Below are 19,908 nucleotides of genomic sequence, written 5' to 3'. Positions count from 1 at the left end.
TAAAAATGTCTGTTGACAGATGATGAGTCAATTCTTCATTGTTCTTTATGTGAAACGTCATCTTTGACCAGAGAGTGGGTGATTGTTGCCTGTGGCATGTCTTTAAGTTTTACAGTTTCCATGGTTTTCCCCTTTCTAGACCTGCACATCCAGTTTTATTCATCTGAATGGACTTAATACGGGCATAACAAAAAAAACTGTACTTGTTTATGTTGTTATCCTGAATGCATGAATACAGATTTGCAAAACGCTTAGAATTGCCTATCAGACGATGTCATTTGAATAATGTTGTTGATCACATAGTCAAATATTTGCCCAGACAATTTTGACACGATCTACACACACGCAATCCCCAAGAAAATGCGTCCAAAACTAGATATGTTTCCATTATTTTCCATTCCATATAATTTTCCATTATTTTACATTACACAAGTGATGAAAAAAACATTTCTAGCATATATTTAATAATATTAAATCTTTCAGAGTTTAAAAGATGACTGTTAGGTGTGCATTGAGTTCATAACGCATAGCTTAATCACAGACAACATTTGAACTAGATGGGATGGTAGATTATTTAAACAACTAAAGGTAAATTCTTCATAGATGATGTGGCATTCAAAGGAAGCGACCCAAATATAAATGACTAGTCTGTTATGTCTCGACGTTTGTCTTTGTCTTGTGACAGTCAGACATGCTTATAAATTCCATACGGAGGTGATTCAAACGGCATGAATGAGAAAACATTGCATGCTGACGTCTGCCTTTTAACCGCCACTAATAGTCAGAACTAATGTCTTTGAACTTAACGTCATAAGGAGAAATGGAAGCCAAACCAGTTTTAAATCACAGTACACCTGATATTTCAATGTGTAACAGAACGCGCTGTTTATTTGTCTACATCATTTCACACAATATCAACATTTGTCTGAGGAAAGCGATGACCTCTCCTATACTGTAAATCTGTACCAATGATAACTTAAACACATATTTTTCTAATGCGAAAAAAGCAACCCAAACTTAGAAAACATTGTACAAACAATAAACATGTATGAGAAATATTACAAAACTATACACAACTGAATGTGCTCGATAAAGTTTCATTTTACAATCATAATGTTTCCGTAAATACTCCCCATGATTAATTCCTTGTTAGGATCCATTAAACTTGTTTTCAGTGAAACACAGGGGCAGGTAATGCATGGGCAGAACATAAAAGGAAGTCATAGCTTCTTAAAAGAAATGGAGAGCAAGTTTTCTGATGGGTAGGTGTACGATTGCAAAAATTCAACTGGGAAGAAAAGAATTACACGAGAATTAGGCAACAAGTTCCTTAAAGGAAATTCGAGAGGTGGCATATGAGGAAAAGCTCACATTTTACAACAGAAATCAGCATCTCCACTAACTGATTAGTATTTCATGGTATATCAAACCTTGCCACACCACATCATCAAAAACTTGTTTTTCCCTCTATCATCATTGTATATATAATATACGTTTTAACTTAATCTTACTTCTTCGATAATGTCAAACATTGTATAGATCAAATTAAAAACTTTGGATGAGATGAGAAACAAGCTGCAGAAAAGAAACATCAAAACAAACTTAACCAAACAAAGATATGCAAACATTCAAATGCATTGCGGTGATCATGTGACCACGCTTAAATAACTGCATGCACAGTTTTCCAGAAAGCTTGGACTGCATCAGCAGTGGGCTGGTCTCCGAACAGTGACCAGTTTCATTCGACAGCACAATAAATACCCCTCTGTATCTCTCAGATAACAAGCTCGACCATTCTAGTAAACGAAAATGAAAATAAATAGTGTAGTAGCCTCGATGTGCGCTCAGGACTCATGTTTGTTTGTTAACAAACACGGCATGACATAAGCGGTAGGTTTGATGGCATGCCAAAGTCACAAGAATTCATCTGATGCAACCCAATCCATCCAAACAGCACCTTGTGGACTCGCCACACACATCCTTTGCATAGAAGCACACTTACTCCACAAGAGAACTGTCAAACGCTGGGTGCTTGGTCCACACTTCTGATATTACGAGGTAGCTTCCCATTTCTGAAGGGACATGAAGATTCCTTAATAGGACACCAGTGCCAAAGTCTAATAATATGACAATAACAATAAAAAGCTTTTGATAAACCCCTTACTAGACTTAAACTACAGTCTATGAGCATTGTCATCCTCAAACCCTTTCACGCAACAAGGGAGCTTGGAAGATGGGCGGGTTGAACATGGAAGATTTATTGGACTGGGGTGAGGTTGGGGAGACATCATCTCTGGTGGGAGCGGCTATAGAGCTCCCGTATCTGAAGCAAGGCTGCAACCGAGGCGCTGCGCTACAGACTAGGAAGGGAGACTCCAGGCAGGATGGATGATGAAAACAAGGCCTGTAATCCTGGCCGGCAACTCAGGATAAGGATTAGAGTTGGAATCCCTCCATTGGCGCCTCAGGCTGTTGGAAAATGTACTGCGCCTGATCTTGATCCACCTGCGGGGCGATGCTGGCGTCTTCCTCCTCCACCCCGAAGTAGTGCTCGATCAGGTCAAAGGCCTTCTGGTAAATCTCCTGGTTTTCGTGGCTCTGCAGGAACTCAATCTTGTCCAAGCCTGAGGATGGACGGTACCGGTCAGTAATATTTATAAAGAGCTACAGTCAACGCTCCTTTACTTTCGATTTGATGAATAATTTATTGAACATTACTTTTGTAAAAAGTCATTTTATGTCATGTACATCTTTCTATGTATTATCCACAGTCAAACAAACAGACACAGTGGTGTGTGGTTTCTATAAGCGTAACAAGACCTTAAACATCACATTGACTGACTTCCTGTGCCTGGCCTTCCCCTACTGCCATCTTGTGGAGGACAGTTTAATGCAGTGGGCTGAGAACAATTCTAGCGTGAAATTATGGCAACCAAGATAAATCAAGGATTTCCTTGTTGTCCAACCACGCACATTAACATTTGTATAAAGTTAGACTAGCCTACCGTAAGCTTCTTCAATGAGGGCACAGTACGGGTTTATCCCGGTTCCATTTTGTTTGGACTCCTGTTCTCCTAGTCGGAGGATGTTCTCCAGGCCGTTCAGAGCCACCTGCACAATCTTGGTGTCCATCACCGTCAGCAAGTCGCACATGGGCTTTATGGTGTTAAGAGATACCAGGTACCTGTATGTAAAGCATGCTTTGATATTATTAATTTTTCCAAACAAAATCCTTATAAATATCAGCCTGTGTTAAACAGATTATAGGTAAAGAACCATGGACATTAAGCACATATTACATAAGCAAACTGAGATTAACATTCGGAGAACAGTCCAAAATTTTACTCAAATGAATGGTGATGCAATCGGTTCTTCTCTTTCAGGAAGTCTATCAATTTAAAGGAGGCTACCTGATCTGCTCTGGCGTGCCTCCAGACGTGGCGTTGGTAATGGCCCACGCCGCCTCCTTTCTGGTACGGAACTCTGCCTTTTGCAAAATATCAATGAGCACTGGGAAGATGTTAGCATCGATCACCGTCTGCAACAGAGACGACATCTATAAACCACCTGATAAACTGCCGACCAATCTCAAGTCCCGTTTAAGCATCTGGCTGCTTTACCTGGATTTGCGCTCGGTTCCCAGCTGTGATGTTGGAGACGGTCCAGCAGGCTTCTTTTTTGATGGACTCCTTTGGAGTGCTGAGTAAGTGGAGAAGGCAGGGCAGAGCGGAGCAGTTCAGGATCACCTACAGCGAGAGAGCCGTGATCAGACAACTGCAAAGCTGGCCTCATTTAGGATCACCACATAATAAAAACATTTGGAGGCACGGAAACAACCTTTCCAGGTACGAGCGTGAAAGAAGGAAAATGCTGTACCTGGGTCTGAATATCATCTCCTGTTACAATGTTTCCCACTGCTCTCAGTGCAGGGGAAACAACCTTATAATCACTGTGCCTGCAATCGGACAACGTTAAAAGTTAGATTTTGCATATCAAACAGTATTAAATGACAATATTGAATTTACTGATCATTTCCTTTTACAAGTCAGAAGTTGCACATATACACTATAGTTTGTTTATTTTAGCATGTTTTGTCCTCACATGAGCAGCTCCACCAGCCGTCGGCAAACTCCTGAATCAATGACAGTCTGGATTTTGTCGTTGGGCCCATCGGACAGGTATGAAAGTGCCCAGCAGGCATCCGCGAGAACATCAGGATCACTGCTGAAGAGCAATCTGGACAACACACTCAAACAGGGCGACACCTGTAAAAAACAAAAGCAGCTTGCTGGGTTCGTCGGGTTTATCATCAATAGATTATCTAACATTAAAATCTGATGACCCAGTATTTCAGAAAGGTTTGAAATGTGGTCTATCCTGAACTGGTTTCACTCACCTTTGCAAATTCTGGAGGGGGATTTTTGCCTCTGCACAGGTTAGACAGGGCCCACACTGCGTTACGGGTGGTGGTGAGCCGATTTGATTTTGCAAGCAACCTATCAAGAGGAGAACAATATGTAGCAGGTGCTCTATAAAATCAGACAAGTAGTCTTGTAAGTGTTCAGAATATAATGGAGATTAAGGACTGATGTGGAAATTACACACAACGCCACATGCTTAAAAAACTTCAGTGCGCTCCAAACAACTTTGTGATGAACAGAAGCAAAGCAAACATCGGCAAATTTTGCACTTCTAATTTCACTTCTAAGAATGTAGTTTCAATACATTCTCTTTTCATATTAGGCTAAAACATTCAAGTATTTCAACACAGGAAAAATAACACACTTCAGCTTTAAGACAATGTAACCAAAAGAACCGCCGACAATCAATCCCACGGATGGGATCAGTACAGGACACTCACTGTTGAAGAGACGGTAAGATGCTACAGTCAAGGACGTAGTCTCTGCATTCGGAATTATCCCCGGCAATATTCCCTAACGCCCACACCGCCTGCAACAAAAATTACACACGCTAGATCATTGTCAAATCCTTTTAGATTAAATTCCTGCTTGATCAAGCATCCTACCACCTATAAAATCACCTGCTCTTGTACATCCTCATTTTCCGAGTTAAGCAGCTCTATGAAGATGGGCACAGCTCCTGTCTCAATGACAAACTTGGTGTGTAAAAAGGTCCCAGATGCAATGTTGGTCAGGGCCCAGGCTGCTTCAAACTGGTTAAAACAAGCAACAACACCTCAACACTACATGCCAATACCACAATGCCCAACTCACGGCTCAAGGCCAGTGCTGACGTGCTCTTACCTGCAGGGTGCAGTTATCGTTCCTTCTTAGAAATTCTACAAATCGGTTTACAACACCAGGTGTGTGGATGACCTCGTCGATAGGAGGATTGGGCTCTGAGGGACGATAACAGGCAATGTATGTTATTATGGTATTCTTTCAATGCCTTTAAATGCTTATTATCCGAGTCTATGAGATACTGAAGATACAGACCTTTAGAGAGCAACTTTCTGAACCTTTGAGTGGCTATTAACTGCTGGTCTGGATCATCTGAGAAGATCATCTGGATCACATCTTGGGTAATAACTCCTTCCTGCACACATTTAGATTGACATGTTGTTAGATATGCTGACTTCATTTCTATTTATACACTGTGCAAATATAAACAAGGTCTAATAAACACAGGGCATATTTTAGTCATTTGAATAAACAAGCATGTACAAATTGTCAAGTAGTTTAGCTAGTGTTCAATAAATGCCTTATAGTATGTCAGAAATACTTACACCTGATACAGGTACAGTGGAGCTGATGTCGGGGTCCTGAATGGGACATTCTAGCATGGACTCATCACCAGGTGGTAGACAAACATTTCTCTTTTTAAACAGCTAAAACAGAAAAAGTGTTAAATCAACATTTAAAGCCGCATTTGTTTAATATTGTGTATAACTTCATCTAGTCACTTAAAACCCATTAGGGAAAGAACGAGAGTGGCAAACCTGCTCCTCCCTCTTCTGTTTGCGAAGCTGTATGCCCTCCTCCTCTCTCCGTCTCCGCATTTCTTGGGGGTTCAGGGCTTTATTCTTGTAGCTCTTCATTCTGTAGTTTTCTTTGCCTGGACTTGCCATTGCATCTGAGGATCAAAGTAGGAAATAGTGAAGTTATACTGTTGCTCACATTGCCGTTTCCCTTAAATGTCCATAAGGATTTAGGACTACAACAAAACTGGTTGAACCAGCAAGCTTCTAACATGAATTAAAGGGGTCATATGATGCGAATACGTGTGTTTCTGTGTCTTCGGTGTATTATTAGTTGCCCATGCATGTATAAGACACGTAAATGTAAAGCGTCGGAACAAAAGCGAATGCTCATATAGACCTGCCTGAAGCGCCTCGTGTAACCACACCGCCACAAATCTAGGACAGTTTGCGGTATGATTTGACAAGGCCGCCAAAATGTATACACAAGTAAGGTGGTTGACCTGTCAGTACAATTGCATTGCAACCTGATCTTCCAAATATGGTAAGAGGCGTTACATTTCTGTCACACGCTTGAAATATTAGACCAATCACTACGAACTGGTAACTGGCCAATCATAGCACACCTCGCTTTTCAGAGCCATGAGATTTGTATAAAATCTGTGTGTTTCAGAGAGGCGGGGCAAAGAGAAGATACAAACATGCAAGGTATATGGAAATACAGCGTTTTTCATCTTAAATCGTGTAAACACATTGCATTACATCTAAAAACAAACAATAATATTTGTTTTAGCCGTGTCATATGACTTCTTTAACAATTTGAGATACAGAAGAGCTGGTTCATTTCAAACGTATTGTAGCTGTCAAGTGTCAATTGTTGTATCATCTGTGCAACATAACAAAAAATTGAAGCAGAACACATGTTAAACTTTATTATTTGGTTATTTGATTAACTTTCCTGTTGTTTAGCTTCTTTACTTCAATCCTTCAAAACGGTACCGTTTATTTCAATAGGCTGAGGTTTCATATTATTTATTACCAATGTCACATTAACAACAAGATAATTTACATTTCAATAAATACATCATAGGTTTTCTTTAAGGTCAGTGACTTACCATCACAGTCGCCATTCAAAGAAAGAGAAAATTAGTTTACGAGTTAAAGGAATAATCAAAAGGCATATTTATCCCCCTTCATACTGGATTTACATAAACACATCATTTTGCTGACGTAATCCGATTAGAATAAGAAAGGTAATTTATATGTGGTAAGGGAAGGACTGCAATAATATTCCCAAACCATTTACACAAACACAATTCGAAAGTTTCACAAACTCATTGTAACGTTACACGGTTAATTGTATTTCGTTTAGCATAAAAGAAAACATTTGTGTTACTGCTGTTCCCCAGTTAAGCAGAAGCAGTTCCTATGTTTACAAATGCCGAGCGACCACTCACAGCCAAACGACACGATCACAAACCAGTGCATTTATCAGACAGTCGTCTAAAACCAACGAGACCCAAATACCACGTTAGAAATGTTCTTTTATTATCAATAATCCTGCATGCCACTTTACTTCAACACAGCTCCGGTTAGCTACCATGCTAACCGTGTTTTGCTAGCAAGGACTAGACGTCAAAGTTATTAGCTAAACTCTGTCAACGCACTGCTTCCTTCCCGAACAAAAACGACATTCACTTCATAAACGCTAGATAACTCTCACCCATTCGCGGTAGATCTGAGATGGAAATGCTGTCCGTGTGTTTTAAATTCCTCTCAAGAACCCTCCCGAGTTTCAGCTGAGAGCAATATGGCGTCGAGGAGCGGAGAACGTCACTTCCCGTGTGGCTTCCGGTTTTCACGAGCGGCCTGATTGAATAACAACAAAGGAAAGTGAAACGCAGGGTTGTGTGACTCACTGTATCTACCTCGTTTAAATAAGTAAGTAACACAATGTTCCAAGTCTTGAGATAACGTTATCATTTTTTATGTTGTTGTTCGGAGGTTAAAGTTCATTTTCTAAGGCGTCACTTTTGATGTTTAGCTACTAATAATGTTCCACAATGTCTTTCTGTGTAGAATTGATACATAATAACGACGCAGGTACATCTCGCCGTAAATAGAAGAATAATCCAGATTTTAGTTTACGTAGATTGCTATTAGATTTTAATTGAATATTAACAACCAAACAAATTCTAATGATTTTCATGATGTCATGCTGAAAATTCACCCGTTTATAGTCATTACAGTATTCGTGTAGTTTGTTTTGAGCCTGTTTGTGAAGAGTATGATATAATGGTTCCCATATCTATAGAACCCAATACATCACCGGTAGAGACCCAGAGAAACTTGTCCATAATTATGTAAAACGTCATACTGTATATTGAATTAATTTCAATCATTTGTCCAGGCAATGCCTGCTTGTGACATCTGCTGTGAAGAGTTTCTGTCGGAGGCCGACCTGAAGACGCACCTCCTCCTCAGTCATCTGGAGAATGAGATGGCCTGCCCTCTCTGCTCACTGTCTGGGGTCTCGTACGACGAGCTGAGCTTCCACATCAACACCACACACGTAGAAAACGACTGCCAGGTTATGGACGCAACCGCGTCTGATAGTAGCCAAAGAACCTCAAATGACAGGACTCTGCAGAGTCCAACACACGAAATCAATTCTGTAAGGACAACGGAAAATTGTATGCGCGCGGTTTCTCAAGCGTCAACTCACTCACCTGGCCACTGTCAGGTTAACGGAATGCCCGCTCCGAATACAGGTGCCACTCTTTCTAAGGTGACGTCATCTAAAGTGAACAGTTCACCACCTGCAGCAGCCACAGCAAGTGGTGCATTCAAACCGGTCAGAACTACACAACCGCTCAGCAACTGTCTTGAGAAAAGCTGGGAGGGAGAACATGAGCATCGAAAATCAAAGCAAATGCGGTCGTCCTTGCCAAATAAAGGTGATCTTGACTTTTCAACTTCAGAGTGTAAAGGAACGTTATTTCGTTAAGACACTTAATATGGTTTTGTTTATATATTGCAGTGGGTCACTTTCCATGTCCGATGTGCAGTCTTGTCTTTAGCGACTGCTTTATTCTGCAGGAGCATGTCGAGTCGCATCTACTTGACCAGGACATGGCCGAAGGTTTCTTATCTTAAAATATAAATCTGAAACGGCACAACATTTCTTAAAGTAGCAACAAGTTATTTACAAATGTAACCAGTAATATAGCTAAAGCGACTCTAGTAAGTACTTAAATGTGCATTATGTGTCTAATTTTTCGATTGACCTTTAAGGGGCTAATTCTGGTGTTGGTACATCAACTGTAGCATGTTCTAGAGGCAACCTTAGATTAGGTAAGTTTTCCTTGTGTAGTAATTCCTTCAAAAATGAAAAGCAATTATACTTACTGCAAAAATAAATGACCACACTAGGGCTGCGCAATATATCGAAATATTGCAAATGTGCATATCGCAATGGTTTGCAATAAATTAGCTATTTAATTCTTCAAAAAGTTATGTATGGTCAAAGTTTTAGGTTGATGCGGATAGTAGCATCTATCTGGCACTCGGATGTTTGTTGGGATATATGTGCGTGCGAATGCTAGCGTGCATGTACTCCGACGCAAATCAATTAACAATCCGGGTCGCATAGATTTCATAGCAAGCTAAGATGAGCTATCCCGAGACATCCGCAGCTGCTGCTGCTGATTTAGTGCCAAAACAAAGAAGCAGGTTCAGCAATCTTTCAGAAATTGTAGTGATGCTTTCTTTTTACAATTTAAAACGAATTTAGAAAAATAAATCAAATTTCCTCAATATCGCACAGCCCTATAACACACTAAACTGCAGCTTCATCTCTCTCAGATTCAACACGTTATTTGTGTCCACTGTGTTCTCTGAGCTGTTCCGACAGCGGCTCGCTGCAGGAGCATGTTGATCTACACATGGAATATGACTCAACCTCCACAGCAGGTACAGTATACAGATATAAGTTTAAAAAGGGTCAAACACCTTGGTATTGCTGCAACTTTTCTGCCTTACTGTTGTGCTTGTGCATCAGTAGACACTTTGAGGTCATCATTTGATTTGGCTGTTTTCAGTAAGTATTCGATTTTACTGTAATGTTTAGGAAATGCTGATCTGAATCTGGCCAGACGACTTCAGGAGGAGGAAGAACATAAGTGGAAGGAGGCAGAGACGAAGCGGGAATCTGAAGAGTTTAAAAAGCTCCAGGTTAGCTATAGCAAACATTACTATAAGAATTCATCTTAACAAAGTGTGTCATTTATAACAAATAAACATTTAAAACACTTCTCACTGTAAAACGTGACTGAACTGAAGCGCTTGGATATGTTTTGATGGTCTCTTCTCATATAAGTAGATGGGGACCACAATCTGAATACTAAACATTTAAACCCCGAGTTGTCAGCTGCGTTATGTGATGTCATGTCTTTCGTTCCCCTGTGATTTATTCAGAGGCAGTTTGGGCTCGATCGCAGTGGTGGTTATCGGAAGCAGATGGAGAGGAATATGGAGAGGGCTGTTTCTCGAGGTCAAATGGTTCCAGCAGAGTTCCACAGGAAGAAGGCAGAGATGCGGGAGTCTCTGGCCTCTGGGATGGATGATGGACGAAGCAAAACATCAGGTCTTTTGGGAGGAATATTGTTGCACTACACTACAAGTCAAGTCATCTTTGTAATGTTTCATTTGAATTAGGGATGCACGATAAATTACATAATATTTGATAATAAAATTTAGGCTGATATATTATAGCCGATAAATCATAAATAATTTCCTCTGGTTACATTTATTCAGCTGCACACTGCTCACAGTTAAGAAAATAAAGTACAGTACTATCTTTCTGTCATGATCATTCTCTTACTTCTCCTAGCAAAACATTGTTGATAGGTACAGTATGTAGATACAGTATTTATGAATGTGTAAATTTAGGAACAAACACATATTGTTTGAATCAGAGTGCTTTCTGTCTCGAGACATGTGACTATTGAGAACATTTTTCTTGGTTGCTCTGGTAGAACATCTATAACTTGTTTATTAAACGAAAAATATAACAGAAAAGTTTGAACGTTATAGAATCTTTAACTAGTGTAAAGTAGGCTTGGTACGTAGATACTGTATATCGTGCGACATATCGCTTACCTGCTTCTAATGTTTAAGAATGATCGGTTATCGGACTAAATTTACATATCGGCGCATCGCTAGCTTGTATCGTAATGTTGTTCCTGCAAATCGATTAATTTATTTGAAATAATATTTTATGTCTCGTTCTATATCATTTTTAACTGTAAGTTTTTTTTATTAATTATTATTATTATTATTATTAATGAAGCAATAGAAAAACACTAAACAGCTAAAAATGCTTTGGCCGTTCTGTTTCAGGACTCATGGCAGCTCTGTATAGACACTACCAGAGGGAAGTCTCTGACTGTGCTCATGTCTGGCTCTGTGCTGAGACCGATCACTACTCCTCTTCAGAAGGGGACAAAGGATGGGGATGTGGCTACAGAAACTTCCAGATGCAGCTTTCATCACTACATAAGATGGAGCAGTATAACCTTTTACCTGGTAAATTTTTTTATCGGAGGCCTATGATTTTTGTACTGGTTAGAGTGCATTATATTACTCCATTTTTCAAAAACTGATGATCCTATTATTCCACCACAGAGGCAGTTCCCAGCATTCCAAGGGTGCAGGCCATAATCGAGGAAGCATGGAGCCAAGGTGCAGATCCTCAGGGCGCTTCACACTTCAACAATCGGCTACAGGGGACACGGGCTTGGATAGGAGCCACAGAAATATATGCTGTTTTCACCTCCCATAGTGTTAAGTAAGCTTAATCATAAAAAATATTTAAATATCTTAAGTTTAAGTCTGATTTTCATTGTTTTAACTGATTTTCAGAGCTCGAATTGTTGATTTTCACAAGCCCACTGGCCCGGGAGACACACATCCCAGACTGTTCGAGTGGATAAAATTGTATTTCTCGCACTCGTCCAGTAGGAGCGCAAGACTTCCACCTAGAATCGTGCAGACGTCTTTACCACCTGTATACCTCCAGCACCAAGGTATTGCAAAGTAGTTAACAATTGCTCAATGTACAAAGTCTAATCACAGAACTTTATTCAAACAATATTTACCAAATTTGAATACGTCATGTTTTCACATTTGGCAAACATTGTTATCCAGTGCAACGTAAAGTGTATTAAATCTGTATGTTTTGTGTGTGCACGTCTGTTTACATTTAATCAGGCTTATTTTAGTACATCAGCTGTTACTGCATGGCACTAGCCACGCAAACGTGACTTTTGTGTTTTCGATCAGGACACAGTCGTTCCATAGTAGGAGTGGAACAGAAAGCGAATGGCACCCTGTGTCTGCTGCTCTTTGATCCGTCATTTGCACCTGGGGAAATGAGGCGAGTATTGTCGCAGGACACAGCAGCCGCCATGGTACGCCGCATGCGCAAGTTCCCCGGTGCCCTCAAACACAGACAGTATCAGGTGGTGGCTGTGGAGGGAGAACTAACAGCTGAAGAGAAACAGGTAATGTGTTATAAAGATTAGATACTCCAAATACAGTTGGAATTTGATAATGGGTTGTGGTTTACCATCTATTTGGGTGATGTTCTGTTCTACCATGCATTCCACAATTCATAGATATTTTTGCAAGGACAATCTGTGTTACGGTTTTGAACTCTTGACATCTGTCTGCTGTGTGTGTGTGTGTGTTTTACAGAGCCGCATTCTTAATTCAAGAACACTATGTGCTGAGAAAATTCCTTGATGCCGTTGTGGTGATCTGCCTGCACGCGTCTGTCAGTTGTATCTTCTAGTCCCTGTTTACTTTTATTTAAACTGTGAATTCGTTTTTTGTACAAATGTTCATAATAAACAATGTTTTTATCAAAGCTTTTTATATTATTGGTGTATAGTCTATTGAATAAATGTTTGTAGAACCTATACACATCTCACACACACACACTGACAATTCCTATTGCTTTGGCAGTGATTTACAACTGATTTACAAGATTATTATTTCTTATTGGCCTTCAATTGTAACCACATGGCATTCGTTGCCATTTCACAGCCGTGACCTCTCTCAGTTCCCAGTGCATGTTTGTCAGCTTAGTGTCTCGTGCTGTGAGGCAATCTGAACAAATCTTCAGTCCCACCCGCTTCATCTCTGTGTACGTAGCCTATCTCATTTTCTCTGTTTCTATAAAAGACAGTGATTTAGTAACATGCACTTCCTGATGTAATCAGCGGAGACCTTACAGTCAACGAGCAGGCAGGAATCTCACAGTCACTCCAGAGGAAAGAGCAAGAGATGGCAGGTAAGAGAAGCCAAAGTATCCCAACGACATGATTGCAACCTAACCCGGTTTAGAGATACAATTGGAGTTCCGATATAACCGTGTTTACTTTGCGCAACTTCGCCTCGTTGTTTTTATCTGTTATTGTGGCTATGTTTTTGCGCAATATTCACCAATGTGAAAGGTAATGAGCATTTGCCTGTTGTATTTCATACAAGAAGTGTCTACTATCATTAATGTAATAGATTCATTTTCTTAAGAGGATGTTGCATATATTGTTGCATGTTTTATGAGGACAAACACATGCAATAGTGAAAACAAATCTGAACGTGAATGTTCAAACCTGATACATTTTGACATTCGATTCAATATATTTTGACATGTTACAAATGGAAATATTAACATCTAGATATGATATGTTAAATGTGGATACAGCTACAGTGAAACAATGTGTAAGTGATGTGTGCTTAAAGAGAGAGGTTCACCTTAAAAATGAAAATTCGGTCATCATTGACTCACCCTAGCATTGTTAAAAATGTGGATACATTTCTTTGCTCTGGTAGTCACAGAGGAAGGTATTTGGAAGAATGCACGTAACCAAACTGTTCTTGGCCACTATTGACCACCATAGTAGGAAAAATTACAATAGTTATCAAATGTGCCCCAGAAATGTTTGCTTTCATTCTTCAAAATATCTTCTCTTGTGTTCAGCAGAACAAATAAATTTAGAAAGCAACTTTTTCCTACTATCTTAGTCAATGGTGGCCTATAACTTTTTGGTTAACAATTCTTACAAATATATTTTTCTGTGTTCATCAGCACAAAAAATATCATACAGATTAGTAAATGATGAAAATAGAAAATCCTTTTTTCGTATGAACTGTCCCTTTAAGACTTTTTGATATAAACGTTATTGTTTTTTAGCATTGTATGTGTATTCATTACCGTATTTATCTTTTCCTGTACTCATAATTAAGAAAGTATTTTTTTTTGTCTACACAGAGATTGTAAATGAGACCGATGGTCATATGATCTCTGATTATAAACTAGTCCCTCATGAGGGCTTCAACTTAATATCTGGCATCCATTCTCCAGAGGAAGTGGAACAAATTCAGCACTGGAAGATTCGAGAAACTGACATCTTTGTCGTTACATACCCCAAATCAGGTAAAATAGAAATCTGTTTTTAATGCTGCTTATTTTACACTGCAAAGTTACATCACATGTCTAAAAGAAGGAAGCACAGTTTCACCATTTATAATTTGTAAAATGAAAGTGTACTGTTACTCGGTTAGAGTAGAGACGAATCAAAACCTTACACAGTTTCTGTAATCCCCTGTCCTTATGTTTATGCATGCTAAACGTGATAACATATATCATTCAGTGTTCTCAAGAACCTTGTGCATGAAGACTCGTGAATTTCAAAAATTAAAATAAATACATTACTAAAAGTTTTCATGGAAAGCAAACAACCCAAGTTGATGTTTTGATAGCTCAGCTTGATTTCTTTTGACTTTCTTGCCAGGCACTATATGGTTACAGCAAATCCTCAGTCTAATAGAGGTCAAGGGGGATGCCACAGCAATAAATGATCAGCTTACATCTGAACGCATTCCATGGATTGAAGTGATGGGCAATGAGGAAAAGTTTAATTCTGCCTCCTCCCCAAGGATCCGCGTGACTCACCTACAGTACAAATTCATGCCACTCGGGCTCAAGAAAAAGAAGGGCAAGGTTGGTGCCGCAGTTGCGATTGAAACTGTAAGGGAAAATGTATTTTTCATCAAATGATCTTTTCACTCTTCTTAATGCCAGGTCATCTATGTGGCCAGGAATCCCAAAGATGTTTTGGTGTCCTACTTTCATTTTCACAAATACGCAACCATGCTGGAGACCCCAAAAGACTTAGACACGTTTTTTGAGAAATTCATGGAGGGAAATGGTAAAACCTTCTGTCTTTAATCTCGACACCAATTTCTAAATTCACAGTTTTAGCAGCAGTTGTTAATACATCATTACTGTTTCAGTTTATGGGAATTGCTGGTTTGAGCACATCAAGACATGGTACTCCCACAAAGATGAGATTAACTTTTTGTACGTTACATATGAGGATATGATCAAGGTTTGCTTGATTTGCTTTCTTAAAAAATTAAAACATACATATGATCACTTCATAATTGTAACTTTTTGCACGAATCACTTAAAACTTCTTCGTTAAATTCAGCCTTTTCTGCTTGCAGGATTTGAGGTCAGTGGTTGAGAAGATCAGTTTGTTCCTGGGCAAGACCTTGACACCACAGCAAGTAAATAAAGTTGTAGAGCACAGCACCTTCAAAAATATGAAGGACAATCCTTGCGCCAATTACAAGATGATCCCTAGCAACCTCCTGAACCAACAACATGGGACATTTCTGAGAAAAGGTATATTACACCTTATTATCAAACAGATCAGAGTGCTTTATGCATGAAAAACAACCCCCTTCAGGCATGACCATATTCACAATTTAGCACAGAATTTCAAATCTCATTTCGCAACTGTATGCAGAACACTGTTTGACTCCTACATCTGGACAAACCGCATTATCTCTTATCTAGCTTTTCCAGACATTGTTTCATTCCTACTGTAAACTAAAACTTTAGAATAGAAAATAGAATTTAAATAAATCACTGCATAGATAAGATTGGTGGTTGCGAACATTGCAAAATTTTTCGAGTGGAGAAACTAATGAGTCAAGAAAGTCCCTAATCTCTTCAATCAAGTATTTTGTTTATGTTAGATAAAACAGTTTGTTCTTGCTGCTCTTCACAGGAACCATCGGTGACTGGAAGAACTATTTCACTGTGGCACAGAATGAGAGGTTTGACAGACAGTACCAGCAAAAGATGAAAGACGTTCCACTTTCTTTCATCTGGGACATGAGTGATCTCGTTACATCTTGATTTGTGTACCCAGTAGAAGACTTGTCCCAACATCTGAGATCTAAAACTCTTTTTGAGTATAAGTGAATAACCTTATCTGAACAATGAGCCTTTTTATGATATAAATCAATATGCTTCGGTAGAGAGGAAGCATGGTTTGTTAGTACTTTGTATAAACCAAATGAAAATATGAATCTACTGTAAAAATCGTAATCTTGTTTGCCTGCTACACTGAATGTGTTTGCTACAGATGGAGTTCAGTGTTCGCAAGATGACTCACTGCTGACATCTTGTGGAATAATTGTGTGTTTTAGAAATTAATTAAAGGACCAGTTCATCCAAAAATGAAAATTCTGTCTTAATTTACTCACCCTGAAGTTGTTCCATATCTGTATAAATTCGTTTGTTCTGTTAAACAGAGAAAGATATTTGGAAGAGTGCTTGTAACTAAACAGTTCTTGGCCACCATTGACGAACATTATAGAAAAAATGCTTTTTGAATTTCTTTGTTCTGTTGAACACAATCTTTTTTAAGAATGTAGGCAAGCAAACAGTTCTGGGGTACTTAGTAGGACCCCAGTACTGTTTGGTTACAAGCATTCTTCCAAACATGTTTTTCTGTGTTCACTGAACAAAAGAAATGTATATAGATTTTGAGCCATTTAAGGGTGAATAAAAGGAAATATTTTAAGCTGAAATGTACAATAAAGGCTCACTGCAGACATAACAAAATGTACCAAATGATAAAAGCACCCGACTTTGCTTGAATACACAGAAATTGTATTCGCCTTTTTGTATTGTTAATAAAAGTAAAAAAAAAGATTTGCCTATTTATAAGTGATATAAACAAATGAGAGACAACTTATCACGTGTATATGAAGCCAATAGCAGGAGAACAAGTAAATGGATCAACTAATTTTAATGGCATATTTGTACAAATTGTGATATGTTTGACATATACTGTAAAATACGCATCATCTTCGGTTGTAGTGACTGAAAAGTTTATGTTCAGAATGTTTGAGCTGAAGCCCTGCTCCACAAGACCGCTACAGAGGATGTTGGTATTTTCTATTCACGTTAAAAGGTAACGCACTTCAGTCTTCATCACTGCCCAGATCCAGCGGGTTGAAATCTGGGTCATCCTCGTCCAAGTCCAAATCTTCCATATCTTGAAATAGTGACTCATCCACTTCCACACTGTTTCCAACTAAATGTACAGTCAAGATTAAGTTTTCACCTGGCTTAGCTAGTTTTGTTTTTGCGTTTCTGCTTTAATTATTAATTTACCATAAGCACGGTTTATTCTCACACGGCTACTCAGATATGTGGCATACAAATATAGAAATTATTCAGACATTTCTTACCATCCTCCAGGAACTGGATATCTGATGTGTCAAGATTATGGTCGGTCTCAAAGAGCTGCTTTCCTATAATGCAGGCAAAATAAATATGCATAAGATGACATGATGAGTCCCTGTTTACACTCACCCAGCATTAACAAGTGTACAAAACCTCTAGTATTGTTCCCCAATATATACTTCACGTAGTTAACAAATATAAATACACTTGTATAAACAATAATGCATTCCGAGGTATCTGTGATCAGATGGCATGAGAGAGATAAACATCCAAAAAACCTTCACATTTTATTCTCAACACAATTTTTTTAAATCTCTGCTTAGTGACTCACCTGTGAGTTTTAGCTTTCCTGACAGCTCTTCATCTTTCTGCTTTTTGCTATTTAGTTCTGCCATGTCTTGGTCAAAATTTGCTTTCCATAATAAGAAGTTCTCAATTGTGACCACAGTGCCTTGGAATGCACACTGTGAATAAAACAAAAATTAGGTCAAGAGTAAAACTTCAATCGAATGATGCTGTGCAATGCAACCGCCAACAAATCTTCCATGCTAGACTGAGCCTTTCTTAAATTAACACAATAGCAATATTGCCGTACAGTTTTTCTGATTCATGTTATTAATGTTACTCTACTACATAAAGAACAAACCTTCTCAGCTTCTTCAGCCTCCCTTTCTATTCTTAGATTCTCCTCTTCTCGTCGGCTCTTAATCTGGTCAACTATTTCATTGAGTTTCTCCTGCACGGCTGTCACTAATGTGAATATCATAACCATTCCAAGGTTTTCTTCGGCCTATAAAAGAACGGAAAACATTGGGTGAACATAAAGAAGGAGGTCTCCGTGAAATTTCTCAATTCGTCATTGATGGGTAAGGTGTCACGCAACCTGCTCCTTTAAAAGTGTAAGGATGACTTCCGTGTCTGAATCCTCCAGGTTCTCCTGTGAGGCGATCTCCCAGAGAGGCGACTCATCCGGATATTTCTCCACATATGTAAACTTGAGGGTCACCTCCACCGCTAATACAAATAGAAATCATACAATGTATGGATTTTGTAGGTGTGTTAACCTGTTTTATGCATAAGTGGACAATACTGAGACTCTTGTGAAGTCACGTCACTTACTCTCCTCATTTTCTCCTGCATCTGAGGTCACTGTGATGGTGAAGCTTGTGGGTTCTTCAGAAAGCACTGCAAACATTGTAAATAAACATTATGAGGTATGAATGGGGATCTACAGCAAGTATCATGGCTACTCAATACTAGAAGTAAACAGATTTGAATCACCATTGACAACAGAGATTTAACGCAAATACCTAATTTAGGAACCACATGGATAATTCAGCACGAAACTTCATTCTGACGTTCAATTCTAAATATTCACATCAACAAATTTACCTAGAAAATTTATTGGCTTGCACCGTTTATTGTTTTAACATATGCTTGACCTGTATATGACACAGTAAGGCATGATATCGATAAGATCGCCCTATCGCTCATACGTTTAACAAAGTTTGTCTTTTTAAGGCTAGTCAACTAGCATAAGCATGGCTAGTCTATAGACGCGAAACGATATAATTCGCCCTTAATATCACCTGTGAATGAGTCTGGATAGATGGACTCGATTGCTTCCAGTTCATTTCTCTGCTCCTCGCCGTAGTCTGTCATTTTATGTCAGAAACGTCCATAAATTCGTCACTGCATGGAAGTAACGTGTGTTAGGGCCCAGTCGGCATCGATGTGATCTACTATCATAAGTAATGTCTGGAATGTATTTTCAATACTAGCTCATTTTAACGTCTGTTAGTTGCAGTATTCTATGCTAATGTACTCTCTGTTGTACGTTAAATATGTTTATACACATATAAGTATTGTAAACAATGAATAAACAAATGTATGAACACAAATGTAATCTGGCATAGATTATAAAGCCTGGCTGTTGTCCAGCCGCAATTTCCCATTTAATACTGTAATGAAGTACAAGGGTTACTGTAACGTTAGCCTTATATAACATCATTTTTAAATCGAAGAAGGGGTAAAATAATGCATATGAGAATGTGACTGCCAGATAAGGTTCTCCAATGTTCAGCATAGGAAAGGAAAAACTTGTATCGGGTTAGATTCAACATAATGATCTACAATCTAGAAATCATCAGTATTTACCACTGGACTACCATATTTATCTTTGCAAAACACTTCACTTTTGTATTCTTCAACTGCACAATTTGTCCATTATAGGTTAGGGGAATGGTATGTGATGGATGAGATTCTTTATGTCACATACCATTCCCCCTGTGTTCTACAAGATAGAAAGTTTCAAATTTACACTGCTGACTTTTAAGCCCACAACAAGAGTTTTCAGAAG

General features: G+C 38.9%; 4 protein-coding genes across 5 annotated transcripts; 2 read left to right on the top strand and 2 right to left on the bottom strand.

Annotated features, from left to right (window-relative positions):
* Nucleotides 1-860: 860 nt before the first annotated feature.
* Nucleotides 861-7,768, bottom strand: kpna5 (karyopherin alpha 5 (importin alpha 6)). Its single transcript, XM_056761882.1, has 14 exons — nucleotides 7,662-7,768; nucleotides 5,960-6,093; nucleotides 5,747-5,848; nucleotides 5,457-5,556; nucleotides 5,265-5,359; nucleotides 5,042-5,173; nucleotides 4,862-4,950; nucleotides 4,397-4,496; nucleotides 4,102-4,265; nucleotides 3,877-3,955; nucleotides 3,621-3,746; nucleotides 3,411-3,538; nucleotides 3,006-3,184; nucleotides 861-2,624 (listed from the first exon to the last, which is right to left on the bottom strand). Exons 1-14 carry the CDS (start codon nucleotides 7,663-7,665, stop codon nucleotides 2,437-2,439), a joined length of 1,620 nt encoding a protein of 539 aa, XP_056617860.1. The 5' UTR covers nucleotides 7,666-7,768; the 3' UTR covers nucleotides 861-2,436.
* A 9-nt stretch (nucleotides 7,769-7,777) lies between these two features.
* zufsp (zinc finger containing ubiquitin peptidase 1) lies at nucleotides 7,778-12,874 on the top strand. 2 transcript variants are annotated; one of them, XM_056761880.1, is made up of 12 exons: nucleotides 7,778-7,879; nucleotides 8,349-8,895; nucleotides 8,979-9,080; nucleotides 9,233-9,292; nucleotides 9,803-9,910; nucleotides 10,068-10,171; nucleotides 10,415-10,583; nucleotides 11,339-11,524; nucleotides 11,624-11,786; nucleotides 11,861-12,024; nucleotides 12,281-12,501; nucleotides 12,695-12,874. In XM_056761880.1, exons 2-12 carry the CDS (start codon nucleotides 8,352-8,354, stop codon nucleotides 12,740-12,742), a joined length of 1,869 nt encoding a protein of 622 aa, XP_056617858.1. In that variant the 5' UTR covers nucleotides 7,778-7,879; nucleotides 8,349-8,351; the 3' UTR covers nucleotides 12,743-12,874. The 2 variants fall into 2 exon arrangements, with proteins under 2 accessions (XP_056617858.1, XP_056617859.1); XM_056761881.1 differs by lacking the exon at nucleotides 9,233-9,292.
* Nucleotides 12,875-12,999: 125 nt separating this feature from the next.
* Nucleotides 13,000-17,012, top strand: LOC130432503 (amine sulfotransferase-like). The gene is made up of 7 exons (XM_056761883.1): nucleotides 13,000-13,292; nucleotides 14,274-14,438; nucleotides 14,797-15,005; nucleotides 15,087-15,213; nucleotides 15,299-15,393; nucleotides 15,512-15,692; nucleotides 16,081-17,012. Exons 1-7 carry the CDS (start codon nucleotides 13,286-13,288, stop codon nucleotides 16,209-16,211), a joined length of 915 nt encoding a protein of 304 aa, XP_056617861.1. The 5' UTR covers nucleotides 13,000-13,285; the 3' UTR covers nucleotides 16,212-17,012.
* Nucleotides 17,013-17,090: 78 nt separating this feature from the next.
* rwdd1 (RWD domain containing 1) lies at nucleotides 17,091-19,278 on the bottom strand. Its single transcript, XM_056761884.1, has 7 exons — nucleotides 19,139-19,278; nucleotides 18,669-18,734; nucleotides 18,433-18,563; nucleotides 18,196-18,339; nucleotides 17,881-18,013; nucleotides 17,555-17,617; nucleotides 17,091-17,397 (listed from the first exon to the last, which is right to left on the bottom strand). The coding sequence occupies exons 1-7, from the start codon at nucleotides 19,209-19,211 to the stop codon at nucleotides 17,285-17,287; spliced, it is 723 nt and encodes a 240-aa protein (XP_056617862.1). The 5' UTR covers nucleotides 19,212-19,278; the 3' UTR covers nucleotides 17,091-17,284.
* Between the last annotated feature and the right edge of the window lie 630 nt (nucleotides 19,279-19,908).

This window comes from Triplophysa dalaica, chromosome 12 (assembly GCF_015846415.1).
Source record: "Triplophysa dalaica isolate WHDGS20190420 chromosome 12, ASM1584641v1, whole genome shotgun sequence".
Classification (NCBI taxonomy): domain Eukaryota; kingdom Metazoa; phylum Chordata; class Actinopteri; order Cypriniformes; family Nemacheilidae; genus Triplophysa; species Triplophysa dalaica.
This window is presented reverse-complemented; position numbering and strand designations above follow the sequence as displayed.

What these genes read in the sequence shown, in the direction of transcription:
- LOC130432503 (XM_056761883.1), top strand. An exon ending in CATATGAGGATATGATCAAG is followed by an intron (nt 15,394 to 15,511) that starts GTTTGCTTGATT and finishes TTCTGCTTGCAG; the next exon opens with GATTTGAGGTCAGTGGTTGA. An exon ending in TGGGACATTTCTGAGAAAAG is followed by an intron (nt 15,693 to 16,080) that starts GTATATTACACC and finishes TGCTCTTCACAG; the next exon opens with GAACCATCGGTGACTGGAAG.
- rwdd1 (XM_056761884.1), bottom strand. Translation starts at nt 19,211, where the DNA reads ATGACAGACTACGGCGAGGAGCAGAGAAATGAACTGGAAGCAATCGAG. An exon ending in TTACACTTTTAAAGGAGCAG is followed by an intron (nt 18,340 to 18,432) that starts GTTGCGTGACAC and finishes GTTCTTTTATAG; the next exon opens with GCCGAAGAAAACCTTGGAAT. An exon ending in TATCCAGTTCCTGGAGGATG is followed by an intron (nt 17,398 to 17,554) that starts GTAAGAAATGTC and finishes CTGTACATTTAG; the next exon opens with TTGGAAACAGTGTGGAAGTG.
- kpna5 (XM_056761882.1), bottom strand. An exon ending in CCCCTCCAGAATTTGCAAAG is followed by an intron (nt 4,266 to 4,396) that starts GTGAGTGAAACC and finishes TGTTTTTTACAG; the next exon opens with GTGTCGCCCTGTTTGAGTGT. An exon ending in CGGCTGGTGGAGCTGCTCAT is followed by an intron (nt 3,956 to 4,101) that starts GTGAGGACAAAA and finishes GTCCGATTGCAG; the next exon opens with GCACAGTGATTATAAGGTTG.
- zufsp (XM_056761880.1), top strand. Translation starts at nt 8,352, where the DNA reads ATGCCTGCTTGTGACATCTGCTGTGAAGAGTTTCTGTCGGAGGCCGAC. An exon ending in TAGAGGCAACCTTAGATTAG is followed by an intron (nt 9,293 to 9,802) that starts GTAAGTTTTCCT and finishes CATCTCTCTCAG; the next exon opens with ATTCAACACGTTATTTGTGT. An exon ending in TAACAGCTGAAGAGAAACAG is followed by an intron (nt 12,502 to 12,694) that starts GTAATGTGTTAT and finishes TGTGTTTTACAG; the next exon opens with AGCCGCATTCTTAATTCAAG.